Source organism: Benincasa hispida, chromosome 3 (genome assembly GCF_009727055.1).
Source record: "Benincasa hispida cultivar B227 chromosome 3, ASM972705v1, whole genome shotgun sequence".
In the NCBI taxonomy this organism is placed as follows: Eukaryota; Viridiplantae; Streptophyta; class Magnoliopsida; order Cucurbitales; family Cucurbitaceae; genus Benincasa; species Benincasa hispida.
In genome coordinates, this window is record NC_052351.1 from 15,551,215 (window position 1) to 15,572,224 (window position 21,010).

The 21,010-nt window shown below is 36.7% G+C and overlaps 1 protein-coding gene across 1 annotated transcript; it reads left to right on the top strand.

The window, feature by feature from the left end:
* Nucleotides 1-9,612: 9,612 nt before the first annotated feature.
* LOC120072508 lies at nt 9,613-19,824 on the top strand. The gene is made up of 9 exons (XM_039024885.1): nt 9,613-9,913; nt 9,994-10,138; nt 10,361-10,451; nt 11,264-11,461; nt 11,572-11,810; nt 11,933-12,064; nt 18,981-19,048; nt 19,168-19,229; nt 19,466-19,824. The coding sequence occupies exons 1-9, from the start codon at nt 9,801-9,803 to the stop codon at nt 19,597-19,599; spliced, it is 1,182 nt and encodes a 393-aa protein (XP_038880813.1). The 5' UTR covers nt 9,613-9,800; the 3' UTR covers nt 19,600-19,824.
* The last annotated feature ends 1,186 nt before the right edge of the window (nt 19,825-21,010 follow it).

Below are 21,010 nucleotides of genomic sequence, written 5' to 3' on the forward strand. Positions count from 1 at the left end.
ACTGTCAGGCACTCCACTTAAGACCGACAGCTGAACTCTCCTTACTACAGATATATTATGTGTCCATCTTAACCAATCAGCAGTGCGATAACCCTTCACAGATCGCTCGTAAGTACAGCTGGGCCAATAACCGTTATGCCCCTATAGTTACATCTGTCTCCTTAAGTATCACTGTTCCCTCTAATGAACATAAGTCATAGTCCTACTATGATTGAGTCTTCTCTTCCAAAGAGAAGCTGTGGTCACTATGTTCAAGCCCCGGAATCAACCCTTAAGAGAGCAATCTCTCTACTTATCCTTGCTTTGGGAAATGAGTGAATTCCATCTTGTGGATTGAGTTCCTAGCTCCCAGATCAGACAGGTCCCCAAAAAGGTAGACATGTTGAGTTGGCAATCTGGTCACTCTTACCCATACTAATCAAAGAACTGTTCTCAAAGGCAGGAGTTCCCAAAACACTCAGGATTGAGGTCGTGTCACCTATGGTCATTTAGGTGAGATGCAAGTCTCTAGTATCAACGGTGTTATATACAGAGTCTAGTCATCTCGTGGTTCAGGTCTTATACAAACTCTTTGTATATGATACCCTCATTCGCACATCTCCACATGAATGGTCGGGATCTATCATTTGTAGTAATTTACAACACTTGCAAACCTTTACAAAATGGGTTGTATCCGTAGTGTCACCAGGATCAGGTATCCCACCTTAATCCTTATACTACAGACCTTTATAGGTTATCAAGTTCCCGTGGACGCGTTATGCGATGCATGATCCTAAGATATGCATTGATAGTCATGCATCGATGGTCATGCGTTGGAATGATATTGCATTAATGAATGTATGCAATGACCATGCGTCTTGCCACAAGTTTTCTTGTGTTGGAACCAAGTATAATTCCAACGCAAGTTTCTCAGGTAATCCGAGGTCGAACACAAGGACTTGTAACTATATGGTTACGGTGATGTGCATGTGGCGGTATAAATAAAAGAATGGAGGGGATGTTGCTAAGTTAATCCTACTCCTACTCCTATCAACAGACAACGCAATGAGAATACACATGAAATGTAGAGATGCGAAAAACCTTGACATGAAGTAAATGTATGGGAAAATAGATAAAATGCGGAGATGTTTTCATTGCAATACTTAAGAGTGACCACAAGGGCAACCCTAGTCAACACAAACTAATGTGATCATGCAACACTCATACAATAGTAAACCACCTCTCGGTGCGAATGCTACGGCTTCTAATGCTAGAACGTATGCGATGTATGTGTAGAGGTGTCTATAGGGCCTACACATAAGCCTCTAATTCTCGTCTATGTGATGAGACACAAACAAGGCGACCATATATCATCATTTCTATTCCTAGGGTGCATGCGGTGCAATGTTGACAAACAGAGCTTATCTCTAAGTCCATATCTCTTGCTTATGTCGATCTAATTTCTCTCTCTCGAGTCTAGATTCTAACCTAGCTCTCTCGAGTCATTAGGTTCTTTCTTTAGACTCTCTCTCGAGTAGCTCTAAAGGGGTGTTGGGCACAACATAAAACAAGACAAACGCATGAACTTAGTTGACGCAAGGTTGTTGTTACTATCCCTAGTGAACAATGCATACCTTGCTTAATGCGTCCAACCACTTACCCTCTCGGGTAGTTGATTGTTGCTGGCTTTACTCATAGACAAGCAATGTGTTAGCCTATAGACAGGAATTGCAGCAGTTTCACACTAAGAAAATAAGGTTACTCACCCACTCGCGCAACGCACACCTCTCGGTGGGTTGCTACATGCTTCATATTCCTAATCCACATGACTAAGTATGCAATACCCAAGCACTCCCAATAAGTGTTACAATGAAAGTAAAGATGCTAAGCAAAGAAAATGGAGATGGAGTTGAAGGAAATAGAGAAGTGCATTGAAAACAAGTTGTATTAATTCCTTAATCACAAAAAGTCATACAATACGATATAGGAAATGAAAGGAAAAAGAAATGACCGGCTGGAAGCAAAGATTTGCTCCCAGCAGATGTGCATCAAGGCTGCCGGTGGTGCCAGGATGGGTAGAGGAGCTGACTCTCTCGATATATGTTTATTTTATTAAAATTCAAATTTTTTAATTTGAATTTAATAAAATTAAAGGGGAGGGAGTTGTAACTCCCTCACCTATGATTTTCTCAAACTTCGAACAAACTAAAAAAAAAAAAAGAGAGAGAGGATGTATGGTGTACTCTCTTGATCTCCTATTTTCCTCTCGTTCTTTTTGTCAAAAATGGGATTTTGCAGAAAATGGTTTTCTCATAAAGATCTCTTAAGCTCTCTCCTCCTTCTTTACTAAAGTTGAGTGCAAGCCCACAACTCTACACGATTTTCGTCCCTGAGAATAATGGGGAGGACCCATTTGTAGGTTTGTTCCTATGTTCATGGACACTGAGTTCATAAGATCAAGAGAAGATGATGCGTTATGGAGAGGAACCTGAAGAATAGATCTTCAATGGGTATGTGATATCCTAACCCTTCTTCTTCTTGTGTAGTAGAAAGCATGTTTAATTATTTTTGTTTATGTTATATTTCCGTCCTCTAATTATTGTTCTATAAAATTAAAATTGGAACACAATTTCTTCTGCTATCTGGAATTTTAATCCCTTCACATATAAATATATCCTTATAGCCCATTTAGGGCAAGGAGTATTTACACAACCCTCCACCTTTTCTCTAACTTCTCTCTAGAAATTCTCTACTTTTTTCCTCCTCAAAAGTTCTTAGCAACCACTCTTCCAAGTGCTTGGAATCCTAGAGAATAGCAAAGTAACTTTGTTGGTGGTGTCCTTCTTCTTAGAGAAGTTCGAGATTGTTGATAATGGTGGAAGAGGAAAGTTGGAGGAATCAACAAAGGTGAGTTTTGCTTTCTTCTCTTTTTCCTCTTATCTAGCATGTTTATGTTTTTGTTTGATTGTTTATCCTACAAATGCATGTTTTATTTTACTATTTTTGTTTACATAAGAAACAAATGTCTAAATGCAAGGCGTTCACACGCTTCCGCGGGAATTCGATTCCTTCAATCAGGCATGGTTTGATCTATGATGAGCTATGCTCAACTTTCTGACTCGTTTTGGAGATATGTAGTGCAGACCGTTGTTTATATCTTAAACAACGTTCCCTCAAAAGGTGTTTCTGAAATACCTTATGAGTTATAGAGAGGTCGTAAAGGTAGTTTACACCATTTCTGGATTTGGGGATGTTCAACTCATGTGCTCATGACAAATCCCAAAAAGTTAGGACCTCGTTTGAGAGTATGCCCATTTGTAAGCTACCCCAAGGAAACGAGAGGTGGGTACTTCTTTGATCCAAATGAAAATAAAGTGTTTGTATCGATAAATGCTACCTTCTTGAAAGAAGATCACATGAGAGATCACAAACCATGAAGCAAAATAGTTTTAAATGAGATTTGTGATGATACTACTGAGAGTTCAACAAGGATTGTTGAAGAGGCCAGTATATCAACAAGGGTTGTTTATTTCAGTTTTGAAGGGATGAAAACCCCAAGATATAGTGGAAACCCAAATACAAAACCATTTCATTTTTTTTTCTTCAAATTGGCATTTAAAATCAAAACAATTTTGCATTGGAATAATGGGTAATAACGATTAAGCATGCTATTCTCAAAAAGACTAGTTATATAGGGGAAGAAACCCTTGCAAACCTCTTGACAATTCTGTAGAATTTCTCTGTTGAATTGGGATTGAGCACCACTACTTGGAAACCTCTCTATTCTTACAGGAAATTGAGGCTATGGAGAATTGTGAGATTCTCTTTTGTTTCTTTTCTCAAGAAAAAGAAAACAGACATAGAGAGCTAGAAAGCTTTCTCCTCCCTCTGCAAAACAAAACCTTTTTGTTAAAGAGAGGGATGGTAAGAGAGGGAGAGAAAAAATGTGGGATTGATCCCATGTGTTCCTATAACTTCCCTAAAACGGGGAGCTAATTTGTTTAATTTAAATTAAATAAAAACTACTTTAATTAAATCATATTTAATTAAATGATCATTTAAATCATATTTAAATGACTTCTTCTCACATAACCTATAGTTTAATGTGCATCTAATGTACATTAAATTTAATCTATAGTTTTGATTTAATCAATTTAATTAAATTCAAATTTTAATTTATTAATTAATTAATCATTCAATTAAATATCACATATTTAATTTAATTTCCCATTTAAATCATATTAAAAAACATTTCTCTCATTTAACCTATAGTTTGAACGAGCATCTAATGCACATTATTTTTAACTTATAGTTTTCAATATGATTCTTATTCATATTAAATTAATATTTGAACTCCTTTCAAATATTTCGTTCTCTCGTATATTAATTTTGAATCATATATAAAATTAATAATAAAGTCTAAAATTAAACTTTATATTAAAATGTATCAACATACATTAAAAAATTCCTAATTCTGAACTTGAACATTTCAAATTCAATTTAATGACAGATTACCTCAATATCCTTTACAAGCCAGAAAGGGGACCTAATGGTCTTGCAGATCAGAAGCTTCAGCGATGTGAGGATTGGCTAAACTCATTAACCAAATTAATCAATATTCATTAAATGTGGGTACACTCCACTAAAGACTCACAACTGCACTCTTCTCACTATAAATATGTTTCTATGTTCACGGATATACATCAATAACAGCAAGTTAGTCCTCCACGAGTATTCGTAACACTAACTGGGTCAAATTACCGTTTTACCCTTAGGTTACCTCTACATCCTTAAGTACCAGTGCTCCTCTAATGAACAACCTATTTATGGTCTAATCATTAAACAAAAACCCTATCGGGCCAGTGAGAGTGTATGACCCTTTGTTCAAGTCTCGGAGACACCACTTAAGGGAACACTCATCTACTCACCCTGAAGTCAGGAAGAAGTGAAATCCATCTTATATGATTATGTTCCCAACTATGTACTTGGTCTTGTCCCCAAAATGGTAGGCATATTGAGTCGGCGAACTGGTCACTTTCACCCATACAAATCAAAGGACAATCTCTCGTGGATAGAAATTCATAATATACTCAGGAGTAAGACTAAGTTGCCTAAGTCATCCTATTGAAATAAAAATCTAACTAGTCAATGGAGTTACATCTAGTGGTTACTATTTCATAGTTCGATCTTGTGCAAACTCATTACACAGGATACCCCAAATCGCGTGTCTCCTACACGAACGCATTGGATCACTGCGCTTGTATCAGATACAAAGTGGGTTGTATCCATAATGTTACAAAGATAAGGTACCCAACCTTATCTCTATACTATAGACCCTTTAGGTTGTATCTTGAACATTGATCCCTATATGTTTCTACATACACTTCAAAACTCATAAGACAACCTAGGATGTTAGTCTATTGGATTTTAGGGTGAATAAGACAAAATTAAATAATACATCAATAATACTTATTGAGAAAGACATTAATAACTATTTATTGATGACGGTCATTTAATTATATTCACTATCTACAAGTTTTAGGGCATAAAACCCAACAGACTTAAGTTCAAAGCTAGTTGGGTAAGTGATTTACTACCAGGTCACCCTCGAACCAAAGTTGGTGTTAGGATTGTGCCTGAAAGCATGATTCTATTTTGATGGATTGAATTGCTATAACTTGCTATGATTGAACTGTTGAGGGTGTTTTGGAAGCCTATGTTTATGTTACAAAAAATATGATATTATGTGAATATTTTGTTATGTTTGATTGATGGATGAATTATTGTGACTGTTTTGGAAACTCATGAGATATGTTACTATGATTATTATATTATGTTGTCACTTTATATGAACTTGGACCATGTATGTTGCATGTAGACTGATGATGGCTGTTAGCACCCCTATCGTACTGTATTCATCCCCTGAGTATGTTTTGGCGTCCTTATGGGATCGCCACCTACGATATGTTATTGTGTCTCTTTGGAGTCACTTCCAATGAAAACATGCCTTTAGGTTCGTCCCTTATGCCTATGCCTATGTCGGGATGCACACCTTTGTCGTGATAGGGATACTAACTTATACACTTAGTAGGCCCAGTAGCGGATCACTTACTAGGTATTTTTATACTCACTCCTTTGTCTATATTTTTTTTAGGTAAAGGAAATGAAAAAACGATAGATGACGAGAGGAATCCGTGATCGGGCCTTGGTGTTAAGAATGTCCTAAAACTCGCAATTCGTAAATTGTGTGTTAAACATTTTATTTATCAATAAAATATTATTGAATATTTAATTCAATAAAGTTGTTGATATTGCATTCTATTATGAAAATCCAATAAACATATCCATGACTATAGTATGAATACATTAACTTTATGTGGTGACATAAACAAGATCAAGTTAATATTATATAGCCTAAATAGTGTATAAGTATACGGATGATATTGGATATCTCATCTTGGTAACACTATTGGATGCGACCCATTTGTATAGGTAATACAAATAATGTGATTTACAAATCATTCATGTAGAGATATGTGAGTGGGGGCATCCTATGCAACGAGTTTGCATAAACTGAACCACGAAATAGTCACTTTTCTTTATAACGACCGTTTACTATTAAAACTGACTATTTCATACTAAAGTAACCTAGGATAACTCGATCTTAATCCTGAGCTAGCCATGAACTCCTGTTTATTTGGGATTATCCTTTGATCTGTATGGGTGAGAGTAGTCCAACAGCACTGCTCAATAAGCCTTCCATTTTGAGGATAAGATCGGATAGATAGCTAGGGACATAGCCTTGCAAGATGGAAATCACTCCTACCCATTTTAGGGTTAGCAGATAGGTTGTTCTCTTAAGTGCTGATTCCAGGTCTTGAACAATTAGGGCCCCTCCTCATAATAGAGAGGGACATGATTCGTAAGTAGTATTATGAATCAATTGTTCATTAGAAGATCTGTGGGAACTTGAGGAACAAAATGTATTTACAGGGTTAAAACGATAATTTTGACCCAACTGTAATTATGAACGACTTATGAATGATCGACTTACTGATTATGGTTTACATGGACAAAAATATATCTACAGTGAGGAGAGTGCAACTATCGAGCTATAAAGGTGTCCCTTGATAGTTAACGAATAGTAATTAATTTGATTAAAGAGTTTAAAGAATTAATTACAAATCGTTGGAGCCCAAGATCTGTAGGTCCATCTACTAGCTCTTAAATTGGAATAATAAATTGAGTATTGATGTATGAAATTAGGGTTATGAATTTGAAACGTTCAAATTCAATTTAAGGGTTTTCAATTGATTGTATATGATACAATTAAAAATGTTTAATTTAATTGAAATTAAATAAAATTAGAAAATCAATTAATATTTAAATTATGATTTAAATATGAAATTGATTTATATTGGTGAAATTGGTGTTTTATTAATTTAATATTAAGATATTAAATTAATATTCTTTTAATTAAAAATTAAAAATAGTTTTATTTTAATTAATTATTTTTGAATTAATTATATAAAAATAATTTAAAAATAAAATGAAATGATTTTATTTGAAATCATGTTAGTGGATTTTTCCAAAATTTGGGGAAAATCCACTAACTTCATTTTAATACATTCTCACAAAAATCCAATTGAATTATGTAATAATCACCAAGTAGGCGGTGCCACCCATACAACCATATTGGTTTGCATGATTTCTATCTATATATAGAAGCTCCATGCAGAAAGATTAGACACGATTCTGAGTTTACTTATTGAAGTAAAAAATCTGAAAACCCTACTCAACCTTCACTAGTCCATCCACAATTCAGCTTGGTTTGAGTGTTTTCACTACAAATTCCTTCTTGAGCATAGTGGAGAAGATCTTGATGGTGGTCTTCTTGAAGATTCAAGCTCAATCTTGGTGAAATTTTACTAAATTCGTGGAAGAGATCTTCAAAAGTAATATGTTTTTCAAACCTTATGAATGTCATATGAATGACATGTTTAAAACTCAATGTAGTTTAAGTGCTTATTCATTCTGAATTCTTCCGTTGCATGTTATATATTACTCCTTCACTTGTGACTTGACATCGCTTCTGCACTTATTTTCTTAAATTGACATGTTTTGGTTTAAAGGTCAAATATTTATTATTATTTGATTATTTATTTGTTTAAATAATTTATTTCAAACTTGAGTTAGAGGTACCCGAACAAAAACTTATGTTCTTTGAGACTTTATTTTAGAAATTTGTTTTATGAAATTCTTTTGATTTAATTAAATTTTGTGTAAGAGTTGTTTTGAGATTTATGTTTGCATGTAGTAATGGTCCAATGCCCATCCTAAAAAGTGGGAACGTTACATTCATCTTCTTTGAAACTTCTTCAAAATAGTTTAGAATCCATCTACTATGTGCCAACACATCAGGTACAGATGAGTAGTGAATAATTTTGTTTTTGTCAGACCATAGTGCCCAACAACATATAGAGATCAGTTCAAGCTCTTTCTGTGAATAGGATGAATCTAATTCCAACCAGCGGTCTGCAAAGCATACCCTAATGTTATTACGGGACTTCAGTTTCTTCCATGCAAATCTCCAAATCTCCCTAGCTCTTCAGCAGCTCCATAGAATGAGATCGACTATCTTCATTGAAAATTTGACAAAATGGACAAACAAGTATATCCTCCATTCCTCTCTTTAAAAGATTTTCTATGGAAGAAAGAAGATTATATGATGCTTTCTACATGAAATAAAACCAAAGAAATCCTTTACTTTTATCTTTATAAGTTTAAGAATACACCATAATTTATAGGAAAAATGACATAGAAGACCCAAAATAAAAGGTACAAATGAAAAATGGGTATCATTTTGAAAACCAATGCAATTTGGCCTTCTGCTTATGTCACCATTGTGTAAAATTACCACTTTAACCCTAAATGCATTATTCTTCTATTTATTCGTTTTGCAACGTTTTTTTTTTTTCATTTTTTTCTGAGTTTCTTCTTCTTCATTTTTCATTTATTTTTGTGATTTATTTTTTCGTTTTTCTTTCTGCATTTCTTCTTCCTTTTTTTCTTTTGTTGTTTTTTGTGCATTTCTTCTTTTTTTCTCCATTCTTTGCATTTTTGTTTGCGTTTCTTTGAATCGAGCATCAAACATAGAGTATATAACATTAGAGCATCGAGCATCAAGTGAACTTCTGAATCGAACATAGAGCATACTACATAGGACTTAGAGTATCGAGGATCGAGTGACGTGTAGCTCGTATATAGCATAGAGCATAAAGTGTTGAGGATCGGGGATCGAGTAGCATGTAACTAGTGTATAACATATATCATATAACATAAAATATAGAGAATAGAGCACCAAACATTGAGCATCAAGTATCGAGGATCAAGTATCGAATATCAAGAAAACTTATAATTCATATCATGCAGATGAGTTTTAGGGTCGAATGAGTAAATTCATAGGATGCTGAAGTAAACAAAAAGCCACTTTCCATTCCATTTAAAAAATGTACCCATTTTTTATTTGGCCCAAACAAAAGAGCTATCCATACCCAAAAAAAAAAAAAAAAAAAAACCCCTAATTTATAGGTGAATTTTACGGATGACCCTATTTTCTAAATTTAACGAAAACAAAGGTACCATGCGGACTTTCGCTGGACGAGACCGTGGCACAAAATCGCGCCCCGGAACCGCCGTTTCAAAACGTACACTCCCAGTTCTACGAATCGCCGCGACCGTTCTAAACCCTACTTCAAGGATTCAAATCACCCCACTTTCTTTCTTCCATTGATTTCGGCTTTGGCTTACAGTCCTAATTTATGGAGGAACCTTCTACATCGCCGTTGCCGGCGGCGTTTCTTGATTTTCTGAAGGAGAATGGTCTGGACCCTTCCATTTATGCCGCTACTGATTCAACTCCTCGTTATGTCAGGTACTCCGATGCCCAGTTAATTCAAATTGGTGGTTAATGTTTTTGGTTATCTATTTTGTTTAATTTGTCTCAATGGCAAGGTTGAAGCCTGGGTATGAAGCCGATGTGGAGGAGATAGAGGCCGAGATCAAGTGCAAGCTCGAGAAAGTCACTTGGCTGCCTGGATTCTATTCGCTCCCGCCCGTTGTGCAAATTGCTGGTTCCCATGCTTACAAGACAGGCAAGGTGAGGAACTTCAGTATCACTTTTGGTAATCGGATATTTGTTCTTAGTAATACGGGACTTTGTGAAAATTTTTAAGTACGTGCTTATGCACAACCCATGCTAATCGTGGGAAAGAATTGCTTATATCAGTCTTCCTTTTGGTATTTGTTTATAAATTTCCGTAACTTGTAACGTACGTTTGATATTTCTTCTTTAGATATTTACCATTTTTTCTTCATTCAGATATATGGAATTGATGCAGCTTCCGGTGCTGCTGTTACAGCCTTAGACATTTTACCGGGAAATCATGTCCTTGATCTTTGTGCAGCTCCAGGTAATGCTCTTTTTTCTGACTTTTTAGCATATAGTTAATTATACATGTGACTATGTACAATACCTAGATGAAAGTGACGTAGAACTGTCAAATTGCTGCCAACTTCATTGTTAGGTTTATCTAAGGACCAAGGAGGATAATAAAAATAGTGTAAATGGTAAAATCACCAACAATTTGATGTTTTTAGGTTGCATGTGGATAGAGGGGAAAGCTTTTTCTTCTCCGCAATGTTGACAACTAAGTCATGACCTATTTAACCGTACCATACCTGCAGTAATTTTAATCACATTCAAATAAAATAAACAAGCTCGAGACTTCCATGCGACACATGGATTTCATAATTTCAAGCAGATCAATGACAAGTAGGAGCCTCAATGATGGGAAAGTTCTAGACCAGAACATCTGATCCTCTCAATCAGAAAAAAGTTTAGGCTAAAAGACGGGACCTTCATTTACTCAGTTTAGACAATGTTGAAATTTGGAAGCATGTTGAACGTGGAAGGCATCAAGAGATTCATAGTCTGGAAGGTTCAACTGTAAAAACTTGATAAAATGAAGGAAAAGGATTTCTGGCCATTCACATAAATAATTTTCTTTTGACGATGAGAGACAATTTAATGCAGGAAAAAATATGGTCTTGAGTTTAACTCAAGAGTTGGAATAGAGTGGAGCAAGTGGTTTATTGTCATTTATTTAATGCGACATGCTTGCGTAGTGAACAATAAATATGGTGCAACTTACCATATATTAGATTTTTGAACAACTAATCAATCAGCCATCTAGTTCTCACATTTGCATGTCATTACATTCAGGGGCCAAACTTTGCATGATCGTAGACCTTCTTGATGGTTTGGGTTCTGTGACTGGAGTAGATGTTTCACAGCATCGTTTAGCTGCTTGTAGAACAATGCTGCAAAAATATGCTCTTGGTGATATTTGCCGACTTTTTGTTGCTGATGGTGCAACATTTTCTCTCATTCCTGTGAACGTTACTTCAGAGTCTAGATTAGGTAACCACTTTTCGATCTAAATAACTTTATCATTTATTATTAAATTGTAATGAGCAACTAATCATCTTTCTGTTTCTTTAATTAGTTATGATCTGTTTAGTCTCATGTAGGTGAATCTACATTAGAAGATAGTGGTGACAGATTGAAGGAGTGGACGTCCCGAAAATCTTGGAAGGAAAGGAAAAAAGCAGCCAAAGCAAAACAAAATGTTGCTGGAGAGTTAGTCCAGAGGTTTCAGGATCCAGAACTCATCTTTTATGGGCCGAAGTCTGGTGTGGTTGGGTTCACTAAGAGTGAGATATTCCGAAGCCCTCCAGAAAGTGCGTTTTTGAGCTATGGGTATGATAGGGTGAGCTGCGTTGTGCTTATTGTCCTCCCCACTTCTCCTTTCTTTTCTTTAACAATTGCCAATCTTGTGCTTTTGGTATCATCTAGCGAATTTCTGGATTGATGATGTTGACATTTATTTAGGTCCTAGTTGATGCTGAGTGCACTCATGATGGCTCTATAAAGCATATACAGAAATTTGAAAGTTGGGGTTGGACATCTCTTCAGCGCAGAGTACTGGATGCTGAGAGAACAGATAGTTTGACTGTACTTCAGGTACTCATAAAGTTAATCAGGTTATTTGGGACTGTTTTAATCTTTGATAAGAAAATGTACTTTCCGCTTATTCTGTTAGAATCTTCCTAATCTCTTGCTCAATCTTAAAATAAAATTGATGTTAATGCCAGATGTCCGTGCATTAGAAATGAAAATGGCTGTAGATGGACAAAAGATTACATTTCCTTATCAATGGCAAGTGGGTGATGACACTTTGGTCTTATTAAATGTAGACCTTCAGAATAATGTAGTTCTTATTTTCTTCTTCTCCTCTGAACTCCTCTTGAACTTTTAAGTTTTACAAAAAAATCGTCCGATCTCTGACTTTTTTGTGTGGTTGGGGAGCTCTGTGTCCTCTTCTTTTGGTTTTTGTCGTCATTGTTAAAAGATAGAAAATAAAGAACACTGAATTTACGTGAAAAATCCTAGAACAGGGAGAAAAAATCATGATAGAGAGTCTCTTTTTATTATTTTAACATAAAATGAAAGTTACAAGAGAAGCCATATTTATAGGCTCTAGCAAGCTCTAATACAAAAAAGGAAATAAACCTAGGGTAAAGTAAAATACTAAAATATCTTCGGGGCTATAAACAATCAACAAAGCCCCTACTCCCCCTCAAGTTGGGGCGTAGATGTAAATCTAACCCAACTTGCTAATACATGAGTCAAAACTTTGCCTGAGTAACCCTTTGGTGAGAACATCAGCAACTTGTTGATTAGATGGAATATACGAAATACAGCATGGTCTAGTTTCTCTTTTATAAAGTGTCTAGCAATCTCCACATGTTTTGTTCTATCATGTTTTACAGGATTATTGGCTATGCTTATAACCGCTTTATTATTGCAATAGAGCTTCATAGGTAAAACATTGTCTTGGTGAAGATCAGATAGAACTTTCTTCAACTAGATTTCTTGACAGATTCCCAAACTCATAGCTCTGTGTCCAGCTTCAACACTGCCTCTAGCAACAACACTTTGCTTCTTACTTCTCCAAGTAACTAGGTTACACCACACAAAAGTACAATATCTAGAAGTAGACTTTCTGTCAATAGCTGATCCTGCTCAATCAAAGTTGGTATAGGCCTCAATGCATTTCCTGTTAGTTTTCCAGAACATCAAACCTTTACCCAGAGGGCTTTTCAAATATCTCAGAATCCAATTCACAGCTTCCATATGTTCTTCATAGGGTGCCTGCATAAACTAACTAACAACACTGATAGCATAGGAAATATCTGGTCTAGTGTAAGATAAGTAAATCAGCTTTTCCACTAGACGTTGATACCTCTCTTTATCAATAGGAACTTTGTCAACAGAATCTTCCAGTTTTGCATTGAATTCAATAGGAATGTCAGTAGGTCTACATCCAGTCATACCTGTTTCTTTTATCAAGTCAAGAGTGTATTTCTGTTGTTAGACAGAGATCTTTTCCCTTGATCTTGCCACCTCTATTCCAAGGAAATACTTTAGATTCCCTAGATCTTTGATCTCAAACTCGTCAACCATTTTCTTTTTTACCCTGGTGATCTCATCAGTATCATTTCTTGACAAGACAATATCATCTACATACACATTAGAACAACAATTTTCCCAGATACTGACCATTTTGTAAACGTGTGATCAGAGTGTCCTCGAGTAAAACCTTGGGACTTAAAAAAGGTAGTAAACCTGTCGAACCACGCTCTCGGGGACTGTTTCAAGCCATACAAAGACTTCCCGAGTTTACAAACCTACTGATCAAACTGAGCTTCAAAACATTGGAGAGGGCTCATATAAACCTCTTCTAATTCACCATTTAGAAATACATTTTTTACATCAAGTTGATGGAGAAACCAGTCTCTATTAACTACAACAGAAAGAAGGACCCGAACCATGTTTAACTTCGCTACAGGGGAGAAAGTCTTAGAATAATCTATTTTATAAGTTTAAGTAAACCCTTTTGCTACAAGTTTGGCCTTCTACCTCTTTAGAGTTCTATCTGATTTATACTTCAAAGTGAACATCCACTTGCACCTAACTGTTTTATGCCATTTAGGAAGAGCTACAAGGTCCCACGTATTATTCTTTTCAAGAGCTCTCATTTCTTTCATGACGGCAGTCTTTCACTCAGGAATTTCCATAACAATATGTATGTTTTTCGGTATTGTTGCTGTATCAAGGTTGATAGTGAATGCCCTAAACTCAGAAGACAAATTATTGTAAGACAGAAAGCTATGCATGGGGGGTACATGGTGCAGGACCTGGTGCCCTTTCTCAATGTAATGGCCATGTCAAGAGAGATATCATAATCCCCTGTTTTGTCTGAATCTTCATACGTAATAGGATTTTGATTACATTTTTCAGCCTCTGGAAGAGTCTCACCCTCTTGTATTTCTGTCGAAGTCTCATCACTGCTTGCAACCCTGTTATTTTGTGGAACTAACATATCAGTCCAGTCATTCTCAGCCAAATCAACAATATCATCCTCAACACATAAGTTAGTATTATCAAGACTAGTAGTACCTTGAGCTTGTATTGGTTCAGATTCATGGACCGAAGCTGGCGGAGCAGTAGGAGACACCATTTCCTTTATGAGATTCTTCCTGTAGTAAGTTATCCAAGGGACTTGTTTAGTGGGTAGAACGATGTCATGGGCACTCAAGATGGGTTCAGGAAGGAGTTTAGGAAGGTCAGTAGGGACTGAAGATGTGGATCAGTTAGTCTCTTCACCAGTACTCTCCCCCTGAAGATGACTAATGGGGAAGAAAGGTTTATCCTCAAGGAACGTTACATCCATGGAGGTGAATTATTTTCGGGAAGAAGGATGGAAGCATTTATCATCTCGCTGGTGAAGGGGATACCCAATGAAGACACATTTCTGAGCACGAGGGGTAAACTTAGTTTGGTTAGAGTCATGACTACGGGCAAAGGCAGTGCACCCAAATACTTGGAGAGGGACATCAGGAATAAGCCGTGTGGTAGGGTATGACTCCTTGAGGCATTCAAGAGGGGTTTGGAGTTGGAGGAAACGAGAAGACATTTGATTAATAAGATGAGTTGCAGTCAGAACTGCATCCCCCCATAAGTAAGATGGAAGTGAAGTGGACAACATGAGAGACAGTGCAACCTCGAGGAGGTGGCGATTCTATTGAGGGGTATAGGCATACGAGCTTTGTTGGACAATGCCTTTAGAGGATAGAAAATCACGAAGGGTATGAGTAAGGAACTCACGATCATTATCACTACGAATAATAGCAATTTCGGTGTTGAACCGAGTTTCAATAGTAGTATAAAATTGTTGAAATATCGATGAAACCTCAAATTTATCAGTGAGGAGAAAAGCCCATGTAAGATAGGTATCATCATCAATAAAGGTCACAAAACCAACGTTTCCTTGAAGAGATGGTAATACTCGAGGGACCCCAAACATCACTATGAATAAGGGTGAAGGGTTGAGAAGGTTTGTAAGGTTGAGATGGAAAGGTAACCTTATGCCGTTTTGCACGAATGCACACATCACAAGACAGAGAAGAGATATCATCTTTATTGAATAAATGAGGAAATAAATATTGTATATATTGAAAATTTGGGTGACCAAGGCGAAAATGCCACGATAATCTTTTTCTGAAGTTGAAAAATAAGAAGACAACAAACTAGTCTTGTAACAATTCCTAGAGAAAGCATCATCATTAAGGAAAAAGAGTCCCCCTATTGTGCCGTGCAGTGCCAATCGTCTTCCTCGAACTCAAGTCCTGAAAGAAAACATTATCTGGTGAGAAGGGAACTTGACAATTTAGATCTCTAGTTATCTTACTAATAGATAGTAAATTGTAAGTTATTTTAGGTACATGTAGCACATTCTATGAAGTTAAACCATCAAAAGGAGAAATATGACCCTTGCTTGCAATAGGAGCAAAGGACCCATCTGCAATCTGAATCTTTTCATTACTAACACTTGGAAGATATGATAGAAAATTATTAGAAGATCCAGTCAAATGATCTGTAGTCCCTGAATCAAATATCCATGGTTTCTTACCATTTATGCTGAGAATACTTAAGGATTGAGAGGTACTTGATTGAGCAACGACACTAAGAGAAGAGACACTAGGGTCACTTTGGAAATTCACTTGATGTTGTGATTGAGAGACACTCGCAGATTCACTCATAAGAGCCCGATCAGGATTGGGCTTGTCATTTGGAGGATGTCTTCTACCATTCGGTGGTCTACCATGTAACTTCCAGCACTGATCTTTCGTATGTCAGAGTTTCTTGCAATGTTCACAAACTGAGGTCTGTTTCCCATTTTTCTTGTCACTATCAAAACCAAATAATTTTGCATTGAAAGCAGTAGAATCAACAGCAAATACAGTCATGATGTTCATAGCACAGACTCTGTCTTCCTCTAGATGAACCTTAGGGCACACTTCCATAAGAGAAGGTATAGGCCTTTGTCCCAATATACGGCCTCGCACTACATCGAACTTGAAGTTCAAAACAGTTAGGAAATCATAAGCACGATCGGCTTCCTCAATCTTGGAATACTGGACACCTCCACAAGGACAATCCCAGATAATTTCACGACACGGGTCTATCACCTGCCAGATTAGGGACAATTTGTTAAAGTATGAAGTGACATTCATCATCTCTTGTTTGGAGCATAAAGACGAGATGCATTCTGCCTCTTAGAATATAATTTCTGAACTGTATCCCAGATATCTCGAGCAGTCGCAGCATACAAGAACGATTTTCCTATCTGAGGTTCCATACTATTAATCCGTAGTGATCGAAGCAGGGAGTCTTCTTCTTTCCAAATGCGCTCTTGAGGATCCCCTGGCCTGTCTTGGTATCTCATCAGTTAGATACCCAAACTTGTGACCCCCCTCAAGAGCCATTGTAATGGACCGAGACGAGGAGAAATGATTCTGACCATTCAACTTTTCTCTTGCAATTAACCTTGAGGAATTTCCCATAGATCCAGACAAATAGTTTGTAGTAGTTAAAGTAGGGAAAAAGGTCACCAGATTCTTTGGATACATCGGTAGATCGGAAGGAATGTTAGAATTTACTGTACTGGAATTTAAGTTTGTGGAAGCACCTAAGGTTGCCCCAAGAGCAGCGATTTGTTGTTGAAAACTTGCCTGAAGATTAGCCAACTGTTGTCGAACCATTATCGGAGATAGACCAATCGAACCTTGATGTTCATAACTAGGCGGCGCATGATGAGGAAGACCCGATGACTACAGGTAGGTTGCTTGCGGCTGGAGGGAAAGGAGTTGGGAATTCCCAATGGCTACCGAGGGGACTTGTTGCCGGCGGCAGGGGATTTACCTCTGTGGTAGGTGGATGACTCACCAATCTCGGCTTCAAGGTGTATGTTTTGGCTACTGGCAGCAAGGTTGGGGGGATGGATAGTAGCAGCACTCGATAACAAAGGAGGAATGCCGACAACATTGTGAAAAAGGGCAGTAGCGCTAGGGTTTCCATCAAAGGGTTGTGGCGGCGTTAGAGTTGGACGGATATGCAAGGACTGAAGATACCGATCAACGGTAGCTTGGACGGCAGTAGCAGCAGTGGTGTTGGCGGCGATGGTGGTTGGAGGCCCCATCGGCAGCTGTGGCGGAAGCGGGATTGGTGCAAAACTAAGGTGATCTTGCACTAGTTGGTTTTCACCGATGGCGGCTAGGGTTTCATCACCACACTTTGATACCATGTTAAAAGATAGAAAATATAACACTAAGTTTACATGGACAACCCTAGAACAGGGAGAAAAAACCACGATAGAGAGTCTCTTTTTATTATTTTAACATAAAATGAAAGTTACAAGAGAAGCCATATTTATCAACTCTAGCAAACCCTAATACAAAAAAGGAAATAAATCTAGGGTAAGGTAAAATACTAAAATACCCTTGGAGCTATAAACTATTAACAAAACCCCTTATTTCTAACCGTCATTAATCTGATAGAGAGACGATGGAGGTTGGCTCTCTTCTTTTATTGTTGGATGAATGCAATTTCAGGGAAGAGGGAAAGGGATATTCGAGTCTGGAAGCCTAATCCTCTTGAGGGCTTTTCCTGTAAATCTTTCTTTAGGTCGATGTTGGATTCCTCTCCTGTTTGTGAGTCGGTCTTTGATGTGGTTTGGAGGATTAAGATACCAAAGAAAATTAAGTTCTTTACTTGGCAGGTTTTGCTTGGCCATGTGAACACCTTGGATAGGCTTGCTAAGAAGGGGTCCTTGTGAACGAGTCCTTTCTGTTGTATTCTTTGCCAAACAGAGGAAAACGTGGATCACCTTCTTTGGGGCTGTCAATTCACGAGGTTTGTGTGGATTTGCTTTCTGCAAGAGTTTGATGTTTACTTAGCTGGCCAAAGGGATATTTGTGCGACGATTGGGGAGTTCCTCCTCCATCCGCTTTTCAAAGAGAAGGGTTGTGTTTTGTGGTTCTCTTTTTTTTTGGAGGGGAGGTGTTGTGGGATGTTTGAGGAGAGAGGAACAATAGGGTGTTTAGAGGTCTGGAAAAGGACCCTAGTGAGATTGGGTCCTTAGTGAGGTTTGATATGTCGCTTTGGGCTTCAGTTTCGAAGCATTTTTGTAATTATTCTATAGACAACATTATGCTTAGTTGGAAACCCTTTCTTTAGGGGGTTGCTTTTGGGGCATTATGCTTAGTTGGAAACCCTTTCTTTAGGGGTTGCTTTGAGGGCTTGTTTTTTTTGTATGCCCCTGTATTATTTCATTTTTTCTTAATGAGAATTCTTTTTCCTATTAAAAGAAAAAACTTTTAAGTTTGCAAAAGTCTTCACTAACAGAAAGAGAGCATCTTTTGAAACAACTTAAATTTCCTTCTTGTACGCTGCTTCTGAATGGCTTTTTTTTCTGTAAAAAGAATTCTCTTGTACAAATATATTGAATGGTATGTTGGTCTTTTTTCTGTTGCAGTTAAGACTCCTTACCAATGGCTTTAGGTTGCTCAAATCTGGAGGGATACTAGTCTACAGCACTTGCAGGTTCTTTCCACTGACTGCAGCTTATTTTGAAACCCCAACACAAACAATTTGAAAATCAAGAAACAAATACATACACATGCTTGCCATATAATCTAAGTGTTATCCTTTCTTTTGAATAGTCTTACCCTAGCACAGAATGAGGATGTGGTGGAACAGTTTCTCAAGAATAATGCTTCCGCAGGTAAGGTTTTCTATACTTCCAGTAGATTCTCTAGTCTTTGGCAATTCACAAATGTGAATAATACTTATGGAACTCTGGTAAGACTTGAATTGATTTTCCAAGCTCTTAGAAATGTCTTTTAAAACATTTGAAAATTCATTCCAAATTGGCTCTAAGACTGACTGTTACTGTAAGTACTTGAACGCCCCTCCAAATAGGCCCTAAGACTGTCCATTACTCTCTTTCCAATCATTCAGAGCTGCAGGAGATCGAAGCTGCCAGAAATTGGCCGTGCAAGAGTGGACAAATACCAAAGACCTTACGTTTTGATCCTTTGACATCACAGACAAGTGGGCTTTTTGTAGCAAAATTCTTGAAGTTGGCTGAATAAATAGCGCGAATCACGTGGCCACTATTTTTGGTGTAATTGGGGTTTGTGATAATTTAATCAACTGTTCTGTACAGTGAATGAGACGTGAAAAATGTATTTACACTCGATCATTCATCAAGTAACAAAATGGACATAAATCTACTTGAAGTTTAAGCTAAGCCATCCCCTTTTTTTAGAACTTTATTTTGTAATGTTAATCACTAGAAGAGATTTGAGACATTTGTATTCGACATTGACTATTGCCTGAAGCGGGATTTTTCTCTTGGTCCATTCTTACACCATTTATTTCTTTCTATTTTTACACCGATTGTAACATCTTCGAGATCTAGTTAAATTTAAATTTTTTTATATTGAATTTTTATTTCCTTCAATTTTGAAATTCTAAAGTTAAAACTTAGGTAATTGAATGATTTTGATTGGTTCGGTTTTAGTTTAGATTTTGTTTTAGAGAAGATTTGATTTTTTGGGATTTAAATGAATCTTGGGATTTAATTTGTGATAATTGTTAGGAGTTAGAATTTTAGAAGGCATTAAATGAGATTTGAGAATTTGAGAATTTGTTTTGGAGAGGAATATATATATATGAGTTTCTAATTTTGTTGAGGAGCTGGTTTTTTTTTTTTTTTTTTGTTTTATTTATAAATATATATACACAGGGTTATTTCAGTAAGCGTGAAACTAAAGAAAAAAAAAAACCTTCTCTCCCTCTTCAGGCGCATGGAACACACCCCCCGCCCCCCTCTTCGCATTTTTCTTCTCGACCAGTCCAAGGCTGCCACGGTCGGATCTCTCTTCCCCTGCCGTTTGCTCGCCCAATCGTTGCCCAGCCAAGTTCATGTCGGATTCCAGTTGTATACACGATGAAGGCCATTGTCGCTCTAATCCAGGGATGTTGCACCACCTATTAGGGTGTTAAAAAATCCGAAGATCCGAACAAATCGATCAATTTAACTCAAATCGTGCAATTTGGATTGGAAATTCATGGGTTCACCTAATATAACCCACACTAATCCGAACCAATCCGAATTTATTATTAACTTTAAATATATATTTTTTTGTTTCTTATAACACAATTATTTATACAAATATTGATTTTAATTTGATTTAATTTTCAATATTTTTTTAATAATTTATTCTTCAACAAGTCTTAAAAGTAGTTTCTTTACACTTTAGAAAGAAAATTTTCACTATATAAATTGAAATTGAACTGTTAATCTTAATTCAATATATGAAAATAATTAAATTAGATTTTTACATATTTATGTTTTGATTCTTTTTAGAACAAAATTTTAAATAAATGACCCAATTAACCCGAACCAACCCAACCGGATTGGGTTCATTTTTTAATAAGGATTATTTGGGTTGAAGAAATTTACAAACCGAATAATTGAGTTGGGTCTAAAAATCTTTC

Bases quoted from the DNA above. Each gene is read 5' to 3' on its own strand.
- LOC120072508 (XM_039024885.1), top strand. From the start codon at position 9,801: ATGGAGGAACCTTCTACATCGCCGTTGCCGGCGGCGTTTCTTGATTTT. The intron at 10,139-10,360 runs GTGAGGAACTTC...TTCTTCATTCAG, and splicing joins ATGCTTACAAGACAGGCAAG to ATATATGGAATTGATGCAGC. The intron at 10,452-11,263 runs GTAATGCTCTTT...CATTACATTCAG, and splicing joins TGATCTTTGTGCAGCTCCAG to GGGCCAAACTTTGCATGATC.